General features: G+C 44.3%; 1 protein-coding gene across 1 annotated transcript in view; it reads left to right on the forward strand.

The window, feature by feature from the left end:
* Window positions 1-1,481: 1,481 nt before the first annotated feature.
* The window catches only part of LOC126473303 (endothelin-converting enzyme homolog), a 632,708-nt gene continuing 608,535 nt past the window's right edge, over window positions 1,482-25,654 (forward strand). The window contains exon 1 of the mRNA XM_050100277.1: window positions 1,482-2,044. Coding sequence (XP_049956234.1) covers window positions 1,667-2,044 — 378 coding nt within the window. The 5' untranslated portion in view covers window positions 1,482-1,666. The remainder of the gene's footprint in view (window positions 2,045-25,654) is intronic.

The raw sequence follows: 25,654 nt of genomic DNA on the forward strand, positions 1-25,654 counted from the left end.
CAGCCTAGCTTGTTAGGAGCATACGAAGTCTCTTGTTCAGTCCTTCCACTCGACTCAGAACCAAAGGGCCACGATCAGTTCTGTGGACAATGCCTGCAAATTGTGAGCTTTGTTGAAACTCCATGCACAAGGATGGTCTTCTCAGCCTTCTCTGCCAGCCTTGGAATGACCGAAGTATGACTCCAGAGCCTGGATGACAGGCTCTGCTTGTTCCAATGTGTGCCATAAGCTGCAGTTGGTGGGTTCTGTTCCCTCAATGGCTGCTGGAATAGCCTCTTCAACATGTTGAATGAGGGCCACAGGCATACACGCTGAGGGCATCTGGTGTGCTTTCCTGTCCTTTGCTGCTATTTCCCTAAAGGGTACCAACATTCTCGATAGGTCTGATCTACTGACGATTTATAGTCCCCCTATCTTTTTGCGTTTGTCTCCTCTTCACAGCTTTACCTGAAACAGGTGACGGGAGTCACACTGACTCAGATTCAGTTTCAGTAAAGACAGCACCTCAAACTTGTTGGTTAGGCGCATCAGGATCTACCACTGACGCGTCACTTGCAGTCAAGTGGACAAGTAGTGACAGATCATATACTTTCTGCCTTTTCGCGGTGTTATATAATGTGTTCTATTTTTTGAGGGATGTTTTAAATCAGACTTTCATGTATCACGCGTACCTACATCACTGCCTTATTGTGAATTTTGTATTTTTCCGCAGTGTTATGTAATTTGTTCATGATTTTTCAGTGGTGTTTTTATTTTCAAAATATCTTTTCCATTGATTTACTTATTGTGCATGTTGCATTCACCATGTAAACGATGTATTTTGTGGTTCCCCTTCCAATCATGTGCCTAGTGATGTGGCTATTCCGGTCTTATCGTACTGGACTCGTATTCGGGAGGACCGGAGTTTATTCACTTCCGGCCATCGTGACGTGGGTTTTCAATGGTTTCCCCTTTGCGCTAAGATGGAATGCTTCCTTTGATTAGGCCATGGCCGATTTTCTGTCCTAGCCACACGTTATCGTATCCTATTTTGTTAATTTTTTATATGTATTATTTCTGTGTGTTAGTTACATGACCGATATTACTGAACTAAATGGTCTATGGACGAATAAATAAATAAAGTAAAATAAATGTTTTTAGCTATAGGACTTTTAAAAAAATTGAAATAACTAATTCCGTTCAGCTTTAAACGATAGTTGTTGCCCACATACAGATTCCTACTTGCTGTCTGCGTGGTGCCCCATTATGCTCCTGCGACAATTAAAATCCTTATAAAACGTAGTTCGATTATGGGCAAGTTATTCTACAGATCGGAAACGACGGTGTGTTTCGTTCGGTTCGGTCAGCACAGTAGCGTTCCCATTGGCAGACGTCAGAACTACTTGCAGGATGGCGAGCGCCCACTCCACTCAGCTGTTTGCCGGTGCGCCTCCAGTGGCCGTCGCTGAAACTTTATGGATGCGAACTACGAGCGAGGGGCGTCGTGCATTCAGCCAATGAGCTTCGACGTGGTAGAAACGCGGGCCGGGCGAGCGTCCGTTGGACGTGAGTATTGTTGAGTACACGTGTGCACGGCGTACGGTGCAGTCGGGCAGTGGTGGTTACGGCAGGCGAGTGCACCCGTGTTATGAGTGTTATTGTTGACGCTGCAGTGAGTGACTGAACAATGGAAGACGACAGTGAGAAGGGGTTGGCTAATGGCGGGAGGGATTCCTCACCGCCTGTACCTTCGAGTCCGGGAGAGAAGGTGCCCTGCCTGCCTCCTTCCAGTTCCGATCAAATGCGCCGTTCGAGTGACGCGGACTCTGTGGGTGTGAAGCGCGGCGGACGCGGCCGTTCGGGGTTCGTGTCCCGGCTGCAGCACAGCGCGAGCAAACGCACCGGTCTGTCTCGCACCGGCCTCATCGTCGCGATAATCATCATCTTGCTGTGTCTGGCCCTGTTCATCGCTGTCATCGTGATGGCTGCTTCGTGGCCTGTCACTCCACACAACCTCAGCGCGCCGCTCTGTAGGACAGCTGCGTGCCTCACGGCTTCTGCACAGGTACGTGCGAGAAGAGTTGGTCAAAGCTGTCTGCATTCGGCGACATTACTGTCCCAAATTCTGTACAATGTTTTTTTTATATTATCTACGAAAACACCCGGGTTTTTTATGTTAATGTGCCGGTTTGTTACCAGTTCGGGTGAAAAGTTTCTCTTGAAGGGACGAACACCCTACTAGATTTCAGCAATATTTAGAAAAAGATCACGCAGTTCACGATCATTTTCTATGAAACGAACGCAGTATAACTGTATGTGTAGTGGCGGCTGTCTGCCAAGGCACATTTCTGGCATCTGTTATTGTTTTTAATTCTTCTAAAATAACGTGTTTCTTTCATGTGAGGCCGTGAACATTTCGACCTATTTGTCGTTTCTTCGTTCTCATTACATTTACTTTTTCTCAACTGTCACCGGTTGCCATAATAGCTTGCAGTGACATTTGTTTTGATGCTCACGCACGGTGACCTTGGTGGTAATGCGTAACATTTATATAATTTCCTGTGGTTGTTCGGATGCGTTTTAACAGTACTTGTCGCATCCACTTCAGGTAAATGCTGCTGAGGAGAAAAACGTGTGCTCGTAATTCTCTTCTCTTTGGTGTCGGTACAATAGAAAAGGGTGTTCCACGAAATACGATCAATTAATAGCGTTTCGGCGCACTAATTATTTTTTAAATATGATTTCTGCTATAAGTTATGATTCACAATTGAAGTAAACATTGAATAAAACAAGTTTTTCTTACCTTTTAAAAATTTTATTGACTTCAGAATAAACAAAATGTTCCATCAAAGTACCAAGACGCTGAAGAATCTCACATGGAGACGAAACTGCACACATTTCAACTCTTGCATACTAAAGGCCTTTAGAATTCCCTGACTTGTAACTGATTAGCAGATACCGTTTTCTTCTCTACATCGCTCATTAAGTGTTATCGCTTAATCCTTAAAGTCGTCGTTACAGAGGAGTAAATATAAATGTTTACCATTGTTTTAGACACATTTGGATAAGTGATACCCATTTACGAATTCCAAATTTGGCAATATCTTTTCTTCTGCTACGGAAGACTCAGTAATCTCATATTACGCGTAATTGGGATTTGTAAACACCTTCATGTTGCTATAGATGGATAAGCTGTGCAAAGCATACCTGCTATCAGTTGTTTCGAATGTACTGTCAATCTGAAGGATGTTGTTCAGGGAAAGTTTAATGCCCTTTCTATTCTGAAATCCTGGCACACCTTCAGTTCAAGTTATTGTAAATCACTTGATATCGTTTACGTGTGGGTTATTGTGTCAATTAAGACTTCCCGACGTACAAATGATTTAAAAGCCTGTGTTTAATATATCCATGGGCACACATTTATAAAGAAAAAAAATCGTTTAATCGTGGGATACCACCAAGATCACAGCAAATGGAACTGCATGTGCGAAAAGTTTGCCAACTAAATTGACAAGTAGTTGCGGTTGTAAGCTTTCGAGTGCTTCAAAGAGAACTTGGTCACAGAACACCGTGATCTAAAATGAATCGCTATCATAGTTTCAAGAAAGGCAGCTGCAACTGCCAGAGGTTACTGAAGCGAAATATACTAGTGATTGTTGTATTGTAGTGTCTTTTGTTCTTCGCGTAAAAAATCAGTATGCCATGTGATTCTTTCTTATTCCGAACTTTGTTTATAAACCCAACGGCTGTGTAATAGTAGCTGCGTACTGTTGTTCTCGTGAAAATGAAATACAGCAGTCGCATCTTGCTTCCAGGTGCATATCAACATTGCGATCAGATAATCTAGTGACAGGATACACAGCATAGAGGGACATAACAATCTAGTCTATCGGAGATACCGTTAATTTCCCGTACTGACACAATACTTCAAGCAGAAGACAGCTGAGTATTTACTGATTTATTTTTTCACAAGCATATAAAATCTACGATCGGGATACTGTATTCTACTTATGTAGATGGCTGCCCACAGAGGGTATATTGATATTAATTCCATTCCAACAGTTATCAGGATGTTATTGACTGTTTTCGAAGAGCCAAGGAAATCATACTGCATATTTGTGTGGACAGGCGGCGCCGTTTTGGTAAAAGTAGCGCCTACACAAATACAACGGCACAACAACGATCTGATGTGAACAGATGTTTGCAATGGACACACCCTCCACGAGACTCGAGGAAAAGGATCGATATTGGCAGCAGATGAATTGCGCAATCTTGCGGACCAACACATCCACCTCAAGCCCACAATTCGTTAACAAGGTTTTTTTTTTCAATCTGTAATTGTGAAGTGCAGAAATGATTATTACATACTCAGGAAGAATAGGTAAAGAAATATAGATTGAATTAGCCACAATTAGGCACGTGTTATTGGATTACACGATGAGCGTATGCAGCTGTGCGGCCACCCTTGGGTGTTAATTGATTTTTTGGACAGTATTTTGGGCGGTTGTGGGAGTCGCATCATCAGAGAACGCTTAAAAAATGTGGATAACTGGACTAGAAATAGACATAAGTGTGTCCACACAACGGTGCGAAGTGACGAATCTGTGCGCACGTGCCATCGAGCCCTCCCCCCTGTCTGATGAGGAAGACACGTGCCACGCTCGTGAGTCTACCCCCTGTCTTGTTGCTTTGTTTTGCTGCCGCCGATTGTTTAAAATTTCAGTTATCCTTACGCGCTTCAATTTGCCTTAGAGAAGGGCAAAGTAGTTCTTTTTACGGAAATATTCCTGTTGAGATAGTTCTTTTGATTCAGATGATTTACATAGTCCGTTTTAAATGTTACCAATAAACAGGAACATCTAGAAAACTTCTTAAACTAGTAAATTAGAAGCCAAAATTTTGTAATTTTATTGGTCAAAAAAAACTGAATGACCTTTAGGAACCAGCGTGCTGGTTTTTTTGGGGAGGAGGGGGGGGGGGGCAGAGCGCTTTCAATTTTAACCTAGGCCTGTACTTGGGAAGTGGAAGGCACTAAAGATTAAAGTATTCTCACTGTCACCAAGAGCGTTTGCCAGCTTCCTAGTTCTATTTCTTATCTGATAGATGTGGAAAAATGGAAAAATCCGTTCTTATCTAATACCTAGTTCCCAAAAATTAATTTTTTAAAAGGAAAAGAAATACTGCATCAGATGGCCTCTGCTTTATTCATTCATCGTGTTTAGATCCTACCAAGAAGGGAAACTTTCAGGGATGTGGAACGAGCCAAGGTACGCATTAACAACAAATTATCACTATACTGACGAGCGCTGTCGATACTTACTCTGTTTTGGAGCGACAGGCTATTTTAACATTTCAGAGTTGTGTTAGTCGTATTATTTCCCATTGACTTCGACCCTATTATGGCTTCATCTTTAGGCACTTAAGAGTAGTTGACGAAATTAAATAGACGTGCAAGTATATCTTGTTCGTGTACCATAGTATCCTCTTATGTGGTAAACATAAGGGCAGTCGATACCGCCACCTGAGTGGCAATAGCGTCACATGGATAACTCCACTCGACTACATGTTAATTTCTCACGATTGTTGCTAACGCCAAATTGTTTCCACTCTGTTGAACTTTCTCATTGAAGGGGAAAAAAAGAACATTTGCGCTACGAACTCGATCAGGCGTTGTTCTTCAGTGCTTTATGCTTCTGCTTGCTTCGCTTGGGTATGGTAGCGGCTAATGTTCAGCTGTTTGTTTTCCTTGATTTGACTTTGGTCATACGTTTTCCGTTACTGTACTCCGATTCAACGCGATTTTGAATTTATTAGCTTATTATTGCAGGTAAACGTAGTCTTTATCGGGCGCTCTGCGCTGGAAACCGGTAAATCTACCATGCTGCAGATGATCTTACGGAAACCTCCTCTCCGTTTCATGAAGTTTAATACTGTACGTTCACGCGTACTCGGATTTTCGCGATGCATGTAGTGTGAAAATCGTCTCAGTCGTTTGTAGTGAAGTCGAGCATTGTATTTCAGTCCACAGCTCGTGGTCGTGCGGTAGCGTTCTCGTTTCCCACGCCCGGGTTCCCGGGTTCGATTCCCGGCGGAGTCAGGGATTTTCTCTGCCTCGGGATGACTGGGTGTTGTGCGATGTCCTTAGGTTAGTTAGGTTTAAGTAGTTCTAAGTTCTAGGGGACTGATGACCATAGATGTTGAGTCCCATAGTGCTCAGAGTCATTTGAACCATTGTATTTCAGACAATTGATGATCGTATTACTTTTTCAAAAGGTGTTTGAAATGTTCTTTCGGCGTAGGATCTAGACCAAGCCGCAAAGACTTAACCATCATACACTGAAGAGCCAAAGAAACTGGTACACCAGCCTAGTATCGTGTAGGGCCCCGCGAGCACGCAGGAATGCCGCAACACGACGTGCCGTGGACTCGACTAATGTCTGAAGTATTACTGGAGGGAATTCACACCATGAATCCTGCAGGGCTGTCCATAAATTTGTAAGAGTACGATGGCGTGGATATTTTTTCTGAACAACACGTTCCAAGGCATCCCAAAAATGGTTCAAATGGCTTTAAGCACTATGGGACTTAACATCTGAGGTCATGAGTCCACTAGACTTAGAATTACTTAAACATAACTAACTTAAGGACATCACACACATCCATGACCGAGGCAGGATTCGAACCTGCGACCGTCGCAGCTGCGTGGTTCCGGACTGAAGGGCCTAGAACCGCTCGGCCACCGCGGCCGGTCCAAGGCATCCCAGACATGCTCAACAGTGCTAATGTCTGAGGAGTTTGGTAGCCAGCGGAAGTGTTTAAACTGAGAAGAGAGTTCCTGGAGCCACTCTGTAGCAATTTTGGAGGTATAGTGTGTCGCATTGTCCTGCTGGAATTGCCCAAGTTTGTAGGAATGCACGATGGACATGAATGGATGCAGTCATCGGACAGTATGCTTACGTACGTGTCACCTGTCGTAGTCGTATCTAGACGTATAAGCGGTCCCATATCACTCCCCACATGCCCCACACCGTCACAGCTTGAACAGTCTCCTGTTGACATGCAGGGTCCATGGAGTCATGAGGTCGTCTCCATACCCGTACACGTCCATCCGCTCGATACAATTTGAAACGAGACTCGTCCGACCAGGCAATATGTTTCCAGTCATCAACAGCCCAGTGTGTGTTAAGGGGCCCAGGCGAGGCGTAAAAGTTTGTGTCGTACAGTCATCAAGGATATATGAGTGGGCCTTCGTCTCCGAAAGCCCATATCGATAATGTTTCGTTGAATGGTTCGCACGCTGATACTTGTTGATGGTCCAGCACTGAAATCTGCAGCAATTTGCGGAAGGATTGCACTTCTGTCACGCTGAACGGTTCTTTTCAGCCGTCGTTCGTCCCATTCTTGCAGAATCTTTTTCCGGCCGCGGCGATATCGGAGATTTGATGTTTTACCGGATTCCTGATACTATACATACGTGAAATGGTCGTACGGGAAAATCCCCACTTCATCGGTAACCCGGAGATGCTGTGTCCCGCCGCTCGTGCAACGGCTATAACACCGCGTTCAAACTCACTTAAATTTTGATAGCCTGTCATTGTAGGAGCAGTAACCGAGCCAAAAACTGCGCCAGATACCTGTCTTATATAGGCGTTGCCGACCGCAGCGGCATATTCTTCCTGTTTACATATCCTTGTATTTGAATGCGCATGTCTATACCAGTGTCCTTGGCGCTTCAGTATATAACAAGAGTCTGAATGTAAGCACAATGACACGTGCTCACGGGTGTTCGAGGGGTAGCCTAAAACATGATCACTTTTGAAATAACGGAGCCCAAGAGCACCACCGCCCACGTTCGACGTCGGTGTGCAATAACCACTCTCAGGCTGCAGATGGCAGCATTACAGTACATCTACATCTACATGGTTACTCTGCAATTCACACTTAAGTGCCTGGGAGAGGTTTCATCAAACCGTTTTCCCTCTACTTCTCTACCATTCCACTCTCGAATGGCGCGTGGGTAAAAGGAACACCTAAATATTTCCGTTCGAGCTCTGATTTCTCTTATTTTATTATGATGATCATTTCTCCCTACGTAGTTGGGTGTCAACAAAATATTTACGCATTCGGAAGAGGAAGTTGGTGACTGAAATTTCGTAAATAGTTCTCGCCGGAAAGAAAACCGCCTTTGTTTCAGTGACTGCCACCGCAACTCGCGTATCGTATCAGTGACACTCTAACCTCTATTGCGCGATAACACGAAACGAGCTGCCCTTCTTTGCACTTTTTCGATGTCCTCCGTCAATCCTACCTGGTAAGGATCCCTTACCGCGCAGCAATATTCCAGCAGAGGACGGACAAGTGTAATGTAGGCTGTCTCTTTAGTGGGTTTGTCACATCTTCACCAAGTGTTCTGCTAACAAAGGGCCGTCTTCGTTTCGCCTTCCCCACAATATTATCTACGTGGTCTTTCCAATTTAAGTTACTCGTAATTGTTATTCCTAGGTATTTAGTCGAATTGATAGCCCTTAGATTTGTGCGATTTATCGTATACCCAAAATTTATGGGATTTTTTTAGTACCCATGTGGATGACCTCGCACTTTTCTTTGTTTAGTGCCAATTGCCATTTTTAGCATCATACAGAAATTCTCTCTAGATCATTTTGTGATTGGAATTGATCGTCTGATGATTTTACTAGACGGTAAATTACAGCGTCATCTGCAAACTATCTAAGGGGGCTGCTCAGATTATCACCTAGATCTTTATGTAAATCAGGAAAAGCAGAGGGCGTATGACACTACAGGAGAGTATGCAAAGCATATCGGGGAAGGGCGGAATGCAGGGAAGTCGTGGTAACGCGGAAACGGAGCCATAAATGTGACGTCCACGAGGATACGATCATTGGCTTTCACGGCAAGGTTGGAAGCGTTACCGAAACCGAGATGTTTGTAAACTGTTCGCTTGCCACCGTGGTTAAAGCGTACCGTGCATGGCAAATGGCGCTGTACATTTCCGGCGCCGAGGCAATTGCGGTGCACCACGGGCTATAAATGGCAGACGTGGACGATGGCTGTGGAGACGTGTATGGTCGAATAGACGTGCGACTGTTCAGCAAATGACTGCCCAGGTGAACAAAGGGTGTCTCCTCAACAACCGTTCAGCGAACGCTGCTGCACGTGGGCCACTGTAACAGGCGCGAGGTTCATGCAGCTATGCTGACTGCTGTTCATTGACGTCGTCGTCTGGAATTTGCACGGCAGCCCCGCTATTGGGCGTCCATTGGGTGACCTCAGATGAATCACGTGTTATGCTCTCTCGGGTAGATGGCTGTTGGCGTGTGCGGCGTTCGGCGAACAGTCTGTAACAGTCGTTGGCAGGGTTCAGGCTGGAGGGGGCAACGTTATAGTCTGGTAAATAATCTCATGGTATTCCATGGCTGATCTCGTCATTCTAGAAGACACCGTAGATCTACATAAGTGTGTATTTACCTTTGGGGACCATGTGCACCATTGCAAGGAGTTTTGTTTTTCGTCGGCACGATGGGATCAACCAGCAAGACAATGCTACTTGTCAGTTCGCAGTGTATTTGCGTGGTTCGAAGAGCACCAGGAGGAGTTTATTGTACTCCCCTGGCCATCAAACTCCACAGATTTAAATGCAGTCGAGAATCTGTGAGACGACCTCTATCGGGCGGTTTGTGCCGTGGAACCTCAACAAGGAGCTGGCCACGGCATTGGAGTCGGAGAAACGTGGTTATTCAGGCTTTTGGCAGGTGCTCACATTAATGTGACTGGGCGTTGTATTTACTTGAGTGCAGCGATATTTTTCAAAGTAAACTTATCTCCGGGACCATAACCAAAGTACGAAAAACACCCCCACACCGTAACATCATATCCTCCATACTTCACTTTTGGTACCTCAAGAGATTGTAGTGATTCTCCAAAAACAATGGCTTTGAGTACTATGGGACTTAACTTCTGAGGTCATCAGTCCCCTAGAACTTAGAGCTACTTAAACCTAACTAACCTAAGGACAACACACGCATCCATGCCCGAGGCAGGATTCGTTCCTGCGACCGTAGCAGCAGCGCGGTTCCAGACTGAAGAACCTCTCGGCCACACCGGCCGGCAGTGGTTCTCCAGGCATTGACCAAACACAAAACCATGCCATCAGATCGCCATAGTATGTAGCGTGATCCATCACTCGTTTCCAGTCATCGTCTGTCCAGCAGTGTCGCTTTCACCACTTCAGCCGTCGCTTAGCATTGACTGCAGAAATTTGTGGCCTATGAAGAGCTGCTCACTCATAGTACCCCATTCTTCTGACTCCCTGTGCACAGTCATTGAACTAACTGGACTGCTGGGAGCACTTAGAAACTCACGAGTGATTACTTCTGCTGATTTCAAGTTCTTACAACCATCCTGTACAGTGCTCGGAGGCCCCTGCCCGCCAATACGTGATATGTTCCTAATCTGTGTTTAACTGTGGTTGTTTCTTTGCGTCTCCGTTCCTCAATCACATCTCAACCGTCGACTTGTGCGCTTCAGAAGGGCTTTTACTCAGGTGACAACTGCCGCGTCCAGTATCAGCTGGGATTGCTCGAATTAAGTAATGCGCTGCGTCTAGAGTGGCGCTGTCACCCATGATTTCCAGTCTGAGGCTCGAACAGGCAGTGCTGTGATGTCACGCCTGCATAACGGCCTACTTTGCTATAACAGTCCACTTGGCGTCGCTGTTACTGTTACCGTTATGTACTGGTTATCAAGGATTGTCTGCAGCTCTGTACGAAATGTCAGAACAGCAGTTCGCTTAGCTTGCTTTTATCGCGAGCCTCTCGCCCAGCGCAAAGTCCCACCCGACTGGAAGAAACCACAGGTTACTCCTACATGTAAGAAGGGGGAAAAGAGCGGACCAGAAAAATTAAAGACGAATATCCGTAAAATCAGTTTGCTGCAGAATCCTTGAACATATTCTCAGTTGGAACATAACAAATTTTCTTAAGATCGAGAATCTTAAGGCACGAATCAGCACGGTTTTAGAAAACATCGTTTGTCCGAAACTCAGCTAGCCCTTTTCTCACATGATATACTGCTACCTATGGATGAGGGGTAACAGGCAAATAGGTAGATTTGCGGAAAGTATTTGATGCGGCGTCCCACTACTGTAGACTTAACGAAGGTATGAGCTTATGGAATAGGTTCCCAGACGTGCGAGTGTCTCGAAGACTTCTTAAGTAATAGAGCCCAGTATGTAGTCCTCGACGGCGAGTGTTCGTCGGACCCAAGGGTATTGACGGAAGTGTCCCACGGAAGTGTAATGGGACCGCTATTACTCGTTTTTTCTGTACACATAAATGATCTGGCGGACAGCAAGCTGCGGTTATTTGCTGATGATGTTGTGGTGTACGGTAGAGTCTCGTCCTCGAGTGACAATAGAAGCATACAAGATGATTGAGTCAAAATTTCTGATTGGTGTGATGAATGGCAGCTAGCTCTAAATCTAGAGACATATAAGTTAATCCCGATGAGTAGGAAAAAAAAACCCACGATTTTCGTATACAGCATTAGTAGTGTCCTGCTTGATAGAGTCACGTCGTTTAATATCTGGCCGTAACGTTGCAAAGCGATATGAAATGGGACAAGCATGTGAGGACTGTGATAGGGAAGGCGAATGGTCGACATCGGTGTATTGGGAGAATTCTGGGAAAGTGTGGTTCATCAGTAAAGGAACCCGTGTGTAGGACGCTCGAGTGTTTGGGATCGGATTAAAGCAAAGTAAGATATCGAAGCAATTCAGAGGCGAGCTGGTAGATTTGGTACCGGTAGGTTGAAACAACACGCAAGTGTTACGGACATGCTTCGAGAACTCAAATTGGAATCCCTGCAGGGAAGGCGACGTTCTTTTCGAGGAACGCTATTGAGCAAGTTTAGAGAACCGGCATTTGAAGCTGACTGCAGAATCATTCTACTGCCGCCAACGTACACTACTGGCCAGTAAAATTGCTACACCAAGAAGAAATGCAGATGATAAACGGGTATTCATTGGACAAATATATTATACTAGAACTGACATGTGATTTCATTTTCACGCAATTTGGGTGCATAGATCCTGAGAAATCAGTACCCAGAACAACCGACTCTGGCCGTAATAACGGCCTTGATACGCCTGGGCATTGAGTCAAACAGAGCTTGGATGGCGTGTACACGCATAGCTTCCCATGAAGCTTCAACACGATACCACAGTTCATCAAGAGTAGTAACTGGCGTATTGTGACGAGCCAGTTGCTCGGCCACCGTTGACCAGACGCTTTCAATTGGTGAGAGATGTGGAGAATGTGCTGGCCAGGGCAGCAGTCGAACATTTTCTGTATCCAGATAGGCCCGTACAGGACCTGCAACATGCGGTCGTGCATTATCCTGGTGAAATGTAGGGTTTCGCAGGGATCGAATGAAGGGTAGAGCCACGGGTCGTAACACATCTGAAATGTAACGTCCACTGTTCAAAGTGCCGTTAATGCGAACAAGAGGAGACCGAGACGTGTAACCAATGGCACCCCATACCATCACGCCGGGTGATAGGCCAGTATGGCGATGACGAATACACGCTTCCAATGTGCGTTCACCGCAATGTCGCCAAACATGGATGCGACCATCATGATGTTGTAAACAGAACCTGGATTCATCCGAAAAATTGACGTTTTGACATTCGTGCACCCAGGCGCTCGTGCGTGTGATGCAGCGTCAAGGGTAACCGCAGCCATGGTCTCCGAGCAGATAGGCCATGCTGCTGCAAACGTCGTCGAACTGTCCGTGCGGATGGTTGTTGTCTTGCAAACGTCCCCATATGTTGACTCAGGGATCGAGACGTGGCTGCACGATCCGTTACAGCCATGAGGATAAGATGCCTGTCATATCGACTGCTAGTGATACGAGGCCGTTGGGATCTAGCACGGCGTTCCGTATTGCCCTCCTGAACCCACCGATTCCATATTCTGCTAACATTCGTTGGACCTCGACCAACGCGAGCAGCAATGCCGCGATACGATAAACCGCACTCGCAATAGGCTACAATCCGACCTTTATCAAAGTCGGAAACGTGATGGTACGTATTTCTCCTCCTTATACGAGACATCACAACAACGTTTCACCAGGCAACGCCGGCCAAATGCTGTTTGTGTATGAGAAATCTGTTGGAAACTTTCCTCATGTCTGCACGTTGTAGGTGTCGCCACCGGCGCCAACCTTGTGTGAATGCTCTGAACTAATTATTTGCATATCAGAGCATCTTCTTCGTGTCGGTTAAATTTCGCGCCTGTGGCACGTCATCTTCGTGGTGTAGCAAGTTTAAGGTCGGTAGTGTATATTTCGAGTAAGGACCACGAAGTGGAGATACGAGAAATTAGGGCTCATACAGAGGCGCTGACAGTCGGTTTTCCATAGCTCTATTTACGTGTGGAACAGGAAATAGCTAGTGGTGGTACAGGATACCTTCCGCCACGCACAATACGGTGGCTTGCGGAGTATCCATGTAGACGGATGTACGTATAGAAAGGACTGGAGTTAAACCGAAATAAGTCGTAGGAGTTCATGGATTAACGTGATGTCCTCCCCTGAAAGATAATAAAGAGCCAAGTGAGGCAGTGGCTCGAATACCGCGTTAAATTCTGCCAGTTACATTCCCTAAATACCCAGGAGGCGCGTTCCTTTCTGTAGTGGATTTTTAAGCCTTCCTTCTGCTTTTAGTTTCTCCAATTTTATGACTTTCGTTCCCATTGCTGCTGGTTTCCATTTTCGGTTTTTTACTGTTTCCTAAGTCACGGACCGGGCGCTAATAACCATAGCAGTTTTGCGCCCTAAAACCAAAACCAAAAAAACAAAAACCCAGGAGGCGCACCTTCACGCGGGACGCATCACCAGGGAAGAAAATTGTCCACACTCTCAGCTCCCGAGTGCAGTCGAGCATACATTACTACTATAGTCTTATAATTAGATAAGGAGTGGAGTGCGAGCGTGCGCAGTGTGCGTGCGTGCGTGTGTGCGCGTGTGTGTGTGTGTGTGTGTGTGTGTGTGTGAGAGAGAGAGAGAGAGAGAGAGAGAGAGAGAGAACGGTGTAGACCGATCGGCATGCCCACACGTATAATGCTGTAGTTAATTACAGTTTTATTACGCTATTACTGTGCGCCTGTCTGGGACCGGAGGATGGTATAGGAATCAAGCGCGACGTTAATTAGTCATCAGATTCCTGGCATGAACCTGTATTTGGGGGGAGGGACAATTATTATTACTGTTGGCGACCAAGTCTAGTTGCTTCCTCCACAGGTGATTTCGCCAAGTCGGACGTAAAGCTTAAAAAAAGGGAGGTTGTCACGTTCCGTTGTTAATCTTTAAATTACATTTTCCCTCGTCGACGTAAACCAGTCAGTAAATGTCTAGGTGTTTTCAGTATGTACGACCCAAGAGCTCTCTCCGGCGTTGAATGGGAAATAAGTAATCCATGGGCTGGTTCAGGTAACCGCATGCCAAACGTTCGTTGCTAGGACAACCGTCTGCAGGTGGCGTTTCGATTAACAGTGTGCATCTACGTATCCAGAGTGAGGGAATCATGAGAATCAGGACACTCGTCCCAGGAACATTTTATTCTTCGAGTTCCCTTTTTCCATACATATATTTCCACATGTGTCAGCTAATTTTGCGAGAATAAAGTAGCATGGACAGTAAGTGTCTCGAAAAAGCATTGTAAATTATGTATTTCTGCCAGTTGATGCCCTGAAGCAATGTACTAATCACTGTCGTAAACAAATTACATATTGAAATTTTTTTTGTTTATTGTTATTATAAAATCGTTAGTGTCTAGTTTCCGTTCACTACGGATAACGCGTAGGACGGAAGAGTGTTTTCTTCTATTGAACGATCCGAGAGCTGATTCGATGTACAGGTCTGCTTACCTCTACGAACACTGCCCCGTTGTACGCGTTCAGTTCTTCTTGTACAGTTCTTCATCTATATCTGTACTTTGCTAACCACCGTGAAGTGCACGGCAGAGGGTACGTCCCGTTGTACCGGCTATTAGGGTTTCTTCCTGTTTTTCACGTATGGATCGTGGAAAGAATGATTGTTTGAATGCCTCACGATCCCTATGTGAGCGATACGTAGGGGTTTGTAATACATCCCTAGAGTAATCATCTAAAGCCGGCCCTTGAAACAATTCAACGATGGTTAGATTAATAAAGAAATTTCAAGAGACTGAATCCCTTTTAGACAAAAGCTTGACTAGCCCGGAATATATATATATATATATACGTAGAAAGATGCAACATCTCCTATATATATATATATACCAGAACTCCAAGGAGATGTTGCATCTTTCTCGATCTGAACGATGATATCTATTCAAATTTCACGCTAGTCACGTAAGCGTGGTGCTACACTTTGTTCATCATTATGTAAACAAACACAAACGCGAAGACTGGCCAGCAGCCTTAGCACACGTACACCGGCGCTGTTACGCTCTGGGAAGTAGGTCCTACTTATGTATTAGCTTGTTACTGTATCACGTTAAATGAAACGTCAAGATATTCTAATGTGTCAACAACCAATGGCGCTTTCCTTAATCATACTTCCACTATGTCGTTTTTATTTCAAAAATCATATACAGTCGCATCTTTGTTTTTGTGCTGACACTGTCGTACCGTTAATACGTAGTCTGAAAATGGCTTGACGCTGCTTCCTGCTCCATACTGAAAAACGTGCGTGGAATACCTTTAAAAAGTGGCGAGAAATACATTGCACTGAAAGTTTTTCACAATTTTACAGAAAAAAATGGAGCAGGAATGTAATGAGCTGAACTAAAAAATTAATATACAAATCCGTATTAGAGAGTGTGGTTCTGTATGGAACGGAGACCTGGACAACTAACCAGAAGCACATTAAAAAATTACAAGCTCTAGAGATGGACTTCTGGAGAAGATCGGCAAGAATCTCTAGGAAAGAGAAGATAAGGAACACCGAAATAATGAGAATGGAAATAAAAGAAAGGATATATGACGTAATGGATAGGAAGAAATTACAGTGGTACGCGGATGTACGACGAATGGAGAAAGCCAGAATATCAAAATTGATACTGGAGTGGGAACCGGAGGGGGGGAAGAAGAAGACGACGATCTATGACCACCTCGCTCCAAAATGTACAGCACACAATGAGGAGAATGGGCGCAGAGGAAGAGGACACACAAGATCGAAACACCTGAAAGAATATTTTGAAAATGTAGTTTAAGAACGTTTATTCTTTGTATAGTAATTTCCGAGTAAATTATTATGTTGGAGATAAGCCTCTGTAATGAGGAAAAGCGGGTGATCAAAAAGTCAGTATAAATTTGAAAACTTAATAAACCACGGAATAATGTAGATAGAGAGGTAACAATTGACACACATGCTTGGAATGACATGGGGTTTTATTACAACCAAAATAAAACACCCCATATTGTTAGACGCGTAAAAGATCTTTTGTGCGCGTCGTTTGGTGATGATCGTGTGCTCAGCCGAAACTTTGGCCTCCCAGGTCACCAGACATCAGTCCGTGCGATTATTGGCTTTGGGGTTACCTAAAGTCGCAAGTGTATCGTTATCGACCGACATCTCTAGGGATGCTTAAAGACAACATCCGACGCCAATGCCTCACCATACCTCCGGACATGCTTTACAGTGCTGCTCACAACATTATTCCTCGACTACAGCTATTGTTGAAGATTGATGGTGGACATATTGAGCATTTCCTGTAAAGAACATCATCTTTGCTTTGTCTTACTTTGTTATGCTAATTATTGCTATTCTGATCAGATGAAGCGCCATCTGTCGGACATTTTTTGAACTTTTTTAGCCGGCCGAAGTGGCCGTGCGGTTCTAGGCGCTGCAGTCTGGAACCGAGCGACCGCTACGGTCGCAGGTTCGAATCCTGCCTTGGGCATGGATGTGTGTGATGTCCTTCGGTTAGTTAGGTTTAATTAGTTCTAAGTTCTAGGCGACTGATGACCTCAGAAGTAAAGCCGCACAGTGCTCAGAGCCATTTTTGAACTTTCGTATTTTTTAGGTCCTAATAAAACCCCATGTCGTTCCAAGCATGTGCGTCAATTTGTACCTCTCTATCTACATTATTCGGTGATTTATTCAGTTTTCAAATTTATACTGACTTTTTGATCACCCGGTTTATATATATACGCGCCTGGTGACTATTCCGGTGATTTCTCCGGACTCATGCGCGCATTTTGCACACGTTTGCCCATTACACACTGTTCCAGTCACCAAACTTTTTAGGGTAGCATGTACTAATAAAGCACCCGACCCGTTGCCGTACACTTGAGACCAACTTGAAGAGTATGGGTGTAACTGCAGAATTGTAGGAGAACGCGGGAAAATAGTGTCGTCGGTCCGAGAGCCGAAGGCCAGGCTACCGGCTTCAGATCCGGGTGAGCGCAGACCACCCACAGACAGCGTGCCGGCCAGACAGCCAGGCAGCCCTGTGGACGTGGCTCACTGCGCGCGCCTTTCGCACCGGAGTGAGCAGCTCTGGCCAGGTGAGTATGCCCTCGCTCAGGACTTCCTAGGTACATCCCATAGTGTAGTGTTTGAGCCGAAATGTGTGATACACAGTGGCGATGATGCACCGGATGACGCTGTGAATTGTTGCTGGAAGATTTGTAAAACTGGAGAAACAAGACGAGTCAAAAAAAAAGAAATGTGGTAGAACCTACGCTGCTCAGCCTGTACGCAAATGATCAACAAATTCTCCATGAATTTCCATTCATGCAAATGATCGTGGCCTTACCGTGAGACAGACACTCACAGAATCCCTACTTGTTACGTCAGCGTATTGCAAAGATAATGTATAGAATACTAAGATAAAGATCAAAATATGTGTCTTCCAACTGCGCTCAAAATCGGCATGAAAAGAAGAAAGAAAAATTATCCGTGATGAGGGGGAACAAGGTGCTCTATACATGTGCTTTGCCAAGAACGTTAGAGCTACAGATTATCGTTAGTAAATGTGTGTGCACAACATGTTGTTGTTATTGTTTTGGTCTTCAGACTGAAGACTGGTTTGGTGCAACTCTCCATGCTACTCTATCCTGCGCAAGCCTCATAATCTCCAAATAACTACTGAAACCTACGGCCTTCTGAATCTGTTTACTGTATTCATCTCTTGATCTCCCTCTACGATACGATGTATTATATATATATATATATATATATATATATATATATATATATTACTTCCCTCCAGTACTAAATTCGTGATCCCTTGATGTCTCAAAAGTCGGAATGTGTCCTATCAACTATACCTTCTTCTAGTCAGATTGTGCCACAATTTTCTTTTCCTTATCAATTTTATTCAGTACGTCCTCATCTAGTCTTCAGCATTCTTCTGTAAACCCACATCTCAAAAGCTATTTTCTTCATGTCTAAGCTGTTTATTGTCCACGTTTCACTTCCATACGCGCTTACACTCCGGACTGCATACATGGTGCAAGTCCTCCTATTCTATAAACAGATAAGTAAGTAAACAACCACTAGTCGATTGCGTTTCTCAGCAGTCCAATATGCGTGCTCAGAACAGTTGCTAAATGCTTCGTATCTCAATATCTGTTGCTGTGTTTATTACATGATATTTGCTACTACTATTCAAAATCTTTCTTCTTCTAATATGAAACGAGTTTCCTAAACTTATAGGGTACGTCTTTTATGCTCCATATGTAAATAAATTGATACAGTTTAATTGCACAATATTTGTTGGATTTGGTTTGCACCATGATGTATTTCCTCGGGCAGCTATAGATCACGAGGAACGGAATCATTTTGTTACCCTATATAAAGTCCATGTATTATCCCATAATTTAATAAATCATAGAATATTATATCTGTCCCTAGCCATAGTCCATTATTGTATCCTGCCAAAATTAGCTGGTTTAATATGTCTCCTGCGATTGGATTGTCCCTGTCGGTTATATGCTACCACTTGAATAACATTTATTATTACATCTACAGTTACATAAACAACCATTACACACTTCAAATCGGTGTCCGAATGGATTGTAAACGTCAGTGTGGTGTCCGCGTCGCAAGAGACTTATTCTTTACTGCGGTGGTGATACTGTCAATGACTGTAATAGCTATTGTAGCGCCATGATATACACGGAATTGTGCGTATACGCTTTCAGTCATCAGGGACAGTACCTCGTTTGCCCCACACCATGTCGCACAAAGAAAGATGCAGAATACAAGCGTCTCCAGGTAGTCTGCTGCCATGCAGTAAGTGCGTCACTGGCTAACCTAACAGGAGAATAGTGCAAACGCTTGGTGCATGGGGCATTTAGCGATAATATTTTCTGAGGTTCCGAGCTCACCATAATCGCATTGCCTTTTTCGTCGCTGGAGTCTATCCAGGTGCTGTGGACAAGGACCGTGCCCAGTCAGAAAGTGAATCACACACACCGACTGGGAGTGTAAAGCAGAAACGTCAAGTTTTGGTGAAAGCTGGGAAAAACTGCGACGGGGGCGCACGCGATGTTGATGCCAGTGTCCTGAACAAATGTGTTAGCTGGAAGGAGATCATCGGTGAACTATGGTAACCGAAACAGCTCGGAAACAAGAAAACATTGCTCGGGTGAAAGACAGCGTACAAAAAGTCAGACAACATCGTAAAATAGGTATTGCAGATTGAATTAAAAGATCGTCATGTCAGCACACTACTAAAAGGACTTCCATCTTTATCCTTAAATATTATCTGTTTGTGAATGAAGTTCTAACTTCCAGACCAAGCTGTGTGTGTTCACTTCCGCCGTTAGTTTCTGACTGAAGTGGTGTCGAAATATTCGGGTCCTTGGTTCCTCATATCTTCAAATGGGGCCCGTTTTAGTCTGCCCTGGTAAACGAACTCATAGAGCACGCGCCATTTACATACGCAAATCATCATCAGTACCTTGAAGAGCCTTTGCGTGATGTTATGACGAGATTGAGGTTTGGTGCATAATTTCCAGGCTTGTTTTGTCTAAGTATTTGTCTACCATCTCGCGTTGTTATTATTATATGAAAGTTTGATTAGTTCTTCGTCCAGAAAACTATTGGAGTAGGGGACGTCGTACCGTGTTCGATCTGAAATGGAATTGCGACAAAGATTCGCGGACGCCCTCTAATAATATCGAGTGCCATATTGTATTATTTTTTAAAAAAAACAATTAGAGTTATTTGAGAATAGGGAGAAGTCACATATTACGCTATTACAGTAACATTCGCCTCATTTATTGTGAATTTGCAGTAACAGTTATAAATGTACGCTCGAGTGATTTATGAGTCTTTGCGGAAATATTTGCGAAACGCCGCTTTAGAAACTTGTTGGCATCTCATCTGAAAGTCTTGTCTTAAAAAGAAACGCTCAAGTCACTTATGGAAACGATGCTTACTGTCTGCCTGACGCAGCATAGGAGATGCAAGTTGTAAATCAGCATGAGACTGGCGAAGATTAACTGGATAAACACACGCAAGGTCGCGCTTATAATAATCGCTGTTTCATCATTCCGCACCTCTGAAACACTCACTTCCGCTAAGTAATGCAATACTAGCACTACGTGGTATAGACTGGCTACTGTTTAAAATGCCCACTGTTTCAATATGCCTTAAAAATTGATTGTCTTATTTTCGCTTCGAAAGCGGTAGTTGCCAACAGGCCATGGTCAGACCATTGGAGAAACAGGTTGTGGTGGCGGCGCAGCCTGGTGTAGAATTCAATGGTACCCAAAGTATTTCGCGATTGCTGTCGTTATTGATTACGAAATGCCTGTGACTAGGAATTTGCATTTGGAACAAGAAGCAAAAATTAGAAAGGTCTGGAGATTCTCTCTTTCTTTTAATGCTAACGTCCAGGAAGCTATAGAGTAAGTTCAGAAAACAATTGTGTTCGGGATAATAATTAATGGACAGAAGATAAACGTGCTACAGTATGCAGATGAAATTACTGTTTTCAAGGAGACGAAAGAAAATCTAGAGGTGGTCCTCACCGCAATGAATTATTGAATAAACAAGAGGAAGACTAAAGTGATGGTATCCAGTAACGAAGAAGAACATCTAGGAATGAGAACTGGAAGACAGGAGCCAGAAATGCTAAAAGAATTTACCTACTTGGGGAGCATGAGCACTACGGGCGGTAGAGCTGGGAAGAAATTCTGAGGCCAAAATTGCATTTAACTTTAGAAAGAACATACTCACTAGCAAGATCATTAGCCTGAAAACGAGGAAACTGAACATAGAAGGAAGTGTTCGGAGTGGAGCCCTATACAGGTGTGAAACTTGGACAGTAGGAAAACGACAGAGAAGACGGCAAGAAGCCCTGGAGATTTGGAGTTACAGAACGATGTTGAAGTTCAGTTGGAGAGATAGTAGAAGAGGTGCTGAGAATAACACAAGAAACCAGATCTCTCTGAATGCGCATGCAAACAAGAAGAGACGTAACTCGTAGGACACATTCTAAGATGGAGTTGCATCTTCGGAATAATAGCGGAAGGAGTGATTGAGGAAAGGAATCGCCGGGAGCGAAGGAATCATATTATGAGTGATGTTGCATGTACTCTTTATGCAGAAATGAGGAGTAAGGCAGACAGAAGAGTGGAATGGAGTATTGCTGCAAACTAACCTCAGGGCTGAACGTTGAAGAAGAAGAAGAAGGTAATGGTGGTTGTGTTTACGCTAAAGGAATTTATTGAAAGGATTCTCTGAAAGTGCAAGTGCATCTGTAAAGGAACTGCATACAAGACGCAGTCTGGAGTACTATTGCTAGGCTTAGAGGCTTTGTCGTACAGTTGAGACAGTAGACGCCTAACGAATCTCACGAGATAGTTGCCACGCTAAACATTGACAGAAAGGATTTTAAAGTGAGGTTGGATGATTCGTTTTATGAGACGGCAAAATCTCAGTCTACGAAAGAGACTATCTTTGTGACGGCGTATAGCTCGAGACCACACAATGAGGTAATAAGAGTTCCATCGTTTCGTAATGCAAGTGCGACAGGAATATGACTACTTGGTCTCCCCGATTGATAACGCTGACCAGACGTCTTTGTTTTTTGACATGCCGCACAACACCACCGTTGCTCCAAATGGCTCAAAAAGTGTCCTTGTGAAGACGACTGACGCGGAGAAACTAAAATGCATAAAACGCACAATAATCTTGTGCATTACAGCAGACGGCAATAAACTTCTACCGTATGCCATTTTTAAAAGGAAGACCAAAGGAAACTACCCCACATAGATTTCATTTTCAAGTTCAGGAAAAGTGCTGGATGATAGATGTGATGGGGGATTTGTTGGAGAAAGTCTGGGAAAGACGACCTGGGGCATTATTACAAAAGAAGTCCTAGACAGTTTCTGGGATCACGTTGTGGAAGCTGTAAAGGAGAAAATTAAACGGATGAAGTCAAATTCCTGGAGGTTGAACATCCATTCTTCAACCTTTAGATGTCATCTTCGACGCCTGTATTCAGAATGTATGGCGGCGGGGTCTCGTCAGCTGACTCCAGGAGGCTGGAAAGGACGCCATCAATACCGACGTTGCGGGTGGACAATCCGTACCTGGGAGATTTTGGTAAGAAGAGTTTAAAAATCTGGAATTTCTTGTGCCATTGACGGTTCCGAGGGCGACATGTTGTGGAATAGTAAAAATGAAGACGATGATGATGTGTTATCTAGTGATGATAGTGACAAAAGCGAGGTCGCAAAATAGAGAGAGAAAAGAAACCGTGAAACATTGCATTGCTGCCTTTCATTGTAAGCATAATGAAACCGTGGTATGAATCCAGTTCTGTGTTAAACGAAAATAAATACCGGTAGATACAATTTTTTTCACTAATTACCGTAAATATGACTTTTACCTACCTAAAAAATCGTTTCCCTTCCTTTCTAAATTCATAGAAGCATCACACTACTACTCGCATAATTCCCTCTCTAGTGTTTTCAAGAAAAATTTTCGAGGAAAAAAAAGGGGGGACGCAATTAGTACGGTATGTAACTCTGCAGTACAGTGAAATGAAATTAAACGTATATTACAACTAGCTTATTATATTAGTAATAACATGATACAGTGATATTGCTATAAGATAAGCATACAGGGTGTGAAAAATTAACAGCATATTATGAACTGATGAACATACACCCACGTTCTCCTTTCGCACTCCAACGACAAGTTTAAAAACTGGACGACTCCAGCAAGTACGATACTGGTTGGTCTTTTTCTCGCTGGCACGGGCACACAGAAAACATTGTTTTCTCTTTGAACCCATAATGGGTATTTGTTGTTTCGAGAGAGATTTCTTCAAAACTACTGTGATTGTTATTCTTATCCGGAAAATTGGGATCAAGCACTGACGTACGTAATTGAGGAACAGCACGTTACAAGGCATCCCAGATATGGTCAATAATGCTCATGCCTGATGAGTTTGGTGCCTAGCGGAAGTGTTTAAACCGAGAAGAGTGTTCCTGGAGCCACTCTGTAGCAATTCTGGACGTTTGAGGTGTCGCATTGTCCTGCTGGAATTGCCGTCGGAATGCACCATGAATATGAATGAATGCAGGTGATAAGACAGGGCGCTTTACATAAGTGTCACATGTCATAGTCGTATCTAGACGTATCAGGGGTCCCATATCACTCCTCACACGCCCCACACCATTACAGAGCCTCCACCAGCTTCAACAGCCCCGCTGACATGCAGAATCCGTTGATTCATGGGGTAGTCTCCATACCCGCACACGTCCAACCACTCGATACATTTTGAAACGAGGCTCGTCCGACATGGCAACATGTTTCCAGTCATCAACAGTCGAATGTCGGTATTGACGGGCACAGGAGAGGCGTAGAGCTTTGTGTCGCGCAATCATCAAGGGTACACGAGTGGGCCTTTGGCTCCGAAAGCCCATGTCAGTGATGATTCGTTGAATGGTTCGCACGCTGACACTTGTTAATGGCCCAGCATTGAAATCAGCAGCAATTTGCGGAAGGGCTGCACTTCTGCCACGTTGAACAATTCTCTTCAGTCGTTGTTGGTTCCGTTCTTGCAGGACTTTTTCAGGTCGCAGCAGTATCGGAAATTTGGTGTTCTCGGGATTCCTGATATTCATGGTACACTCGTGAAATGATCGTACGGGAAAATCCCCACTTCATCACTATCTCGGAGATGCTGTGTGGCATCGCCCGTGCGCCGACTATAACACCACGTTCTACCCAGTTAAATCTTGATAACCTGACATTGTAGCCGCAGTAACCGATCTAACAACTGCGCCAGACACTTGCCGACCGCAGCGCCGTATTCTATCTGTTTACATATCGCTGTATTTGAAAAAGCATGCCTATACCAGTTTCTTTGGCACTTCTGTGTAGACTTAATGAGTTTTTGGAGGAAGCCGAACTGAACATAACAAGTGGATAGTGTTTGTTGAGCTGTCGAGGACGAGCTTACAATAGAAGAATGAAACTGAAAGAGTCTTGGGAGGATCCCGAGACTGCTGGGGCTTTTGAGTCCAAATAAATGTGAACAGAAAGCTAGAAGCTTAGAAATGGTTTCCGCTAAGCAGGTATGCTGAGGGCTTACGGACAATGGCAAGATAAGCGAGAGCGAACGACTAGGTTTTCCCGGCAGAGCCGTTACACGCGGCTACAGGACAGCCGCCATGGACCGCAGGAAGTACACAGCTAACGGCAGACGTAGTTCAGCTTTAATAATATGTAATGAGGCTAGGAAGACTGGTACAACAAATGGAAGAGTATCACATCAAACAAAACAGTTCATTGCATCGTATAAAAAATTGCCATCTGCAATGGTAAACATATTTACGATTAAATCGTTCATTCCAGCGCAAATGTTCACACTTACTGAGTGATCAATAATTTTATGATACACAATAAAACGATGTCTGGTAATGGCATTGCACAGAAGCCATCGTCGAGACAAAGAAAATTAAATTGTTGTTAAGCATTCTACACTACTGGCCATTAAAATTGCTACACCAAGAAGAAATGCGAATGACAAACGGGTATACATTGGACAAATATATTATACTAGAACTGACATGTGATTACATTTTCACGCAATTTGGATGCATAGATCCTGAGAAATCAGTACCCAGAACAACCACCTCTGGCCGTAATAACGGCCTTGAGTCAAACAGAGCTTGGATGGCGTGTACAGGTACAGCTGTCCACGCAGCTTCAACACGATACCACAGTTCATCAAGAGTAGTGACTGGCGTATTGTGACGAGCTAGTTGCTCGGCCACCATTGACCAGACGTTTTCAATTGGTAAGAGATCTGAAGAATGTGCTGGTCAGGGCAGCAGTCGAACATTTTCTGTATCCAGAAAGGCCCGTACAGGACCTGCAACATGCGGTCGTGCATTATCCTGCTGAAGTGTAGCGTTTCGCAGGGACTGAATGAAGGGTAGAGCCACCGGTCGTAACACATCTGAAATGTAACGTGCGCTGTTCAAAGTGCCGTCAATGCGAACAAGTGGTGACCGAGACGTGTAACCAGTGGCACACCATACCATCACGCCGGGTGATACGCCAGTATGGCGATGACGAATACACGCTTCCAATGTGCGTTCACCGCGATGTCGCCAAACACGGATACGACCACCATGATGCT

The sequence above is a fragment of the Schistocerca serialis genome, chromosome 4 (genome assembly GCF_023864345.2).
Source record: "Schistocerca serialis cubense isolate TAMUIC-IGC-003099 chromosome 4, iqSchSeri2.2, whole genome shotgun sequence".
Classification (NCBI taxonomy): Eukaryota; Metazoa; Arthropoda; class Insecta; order Orthoptera; family Acrididae; genus Schistocerca; species Schistocerca serialis.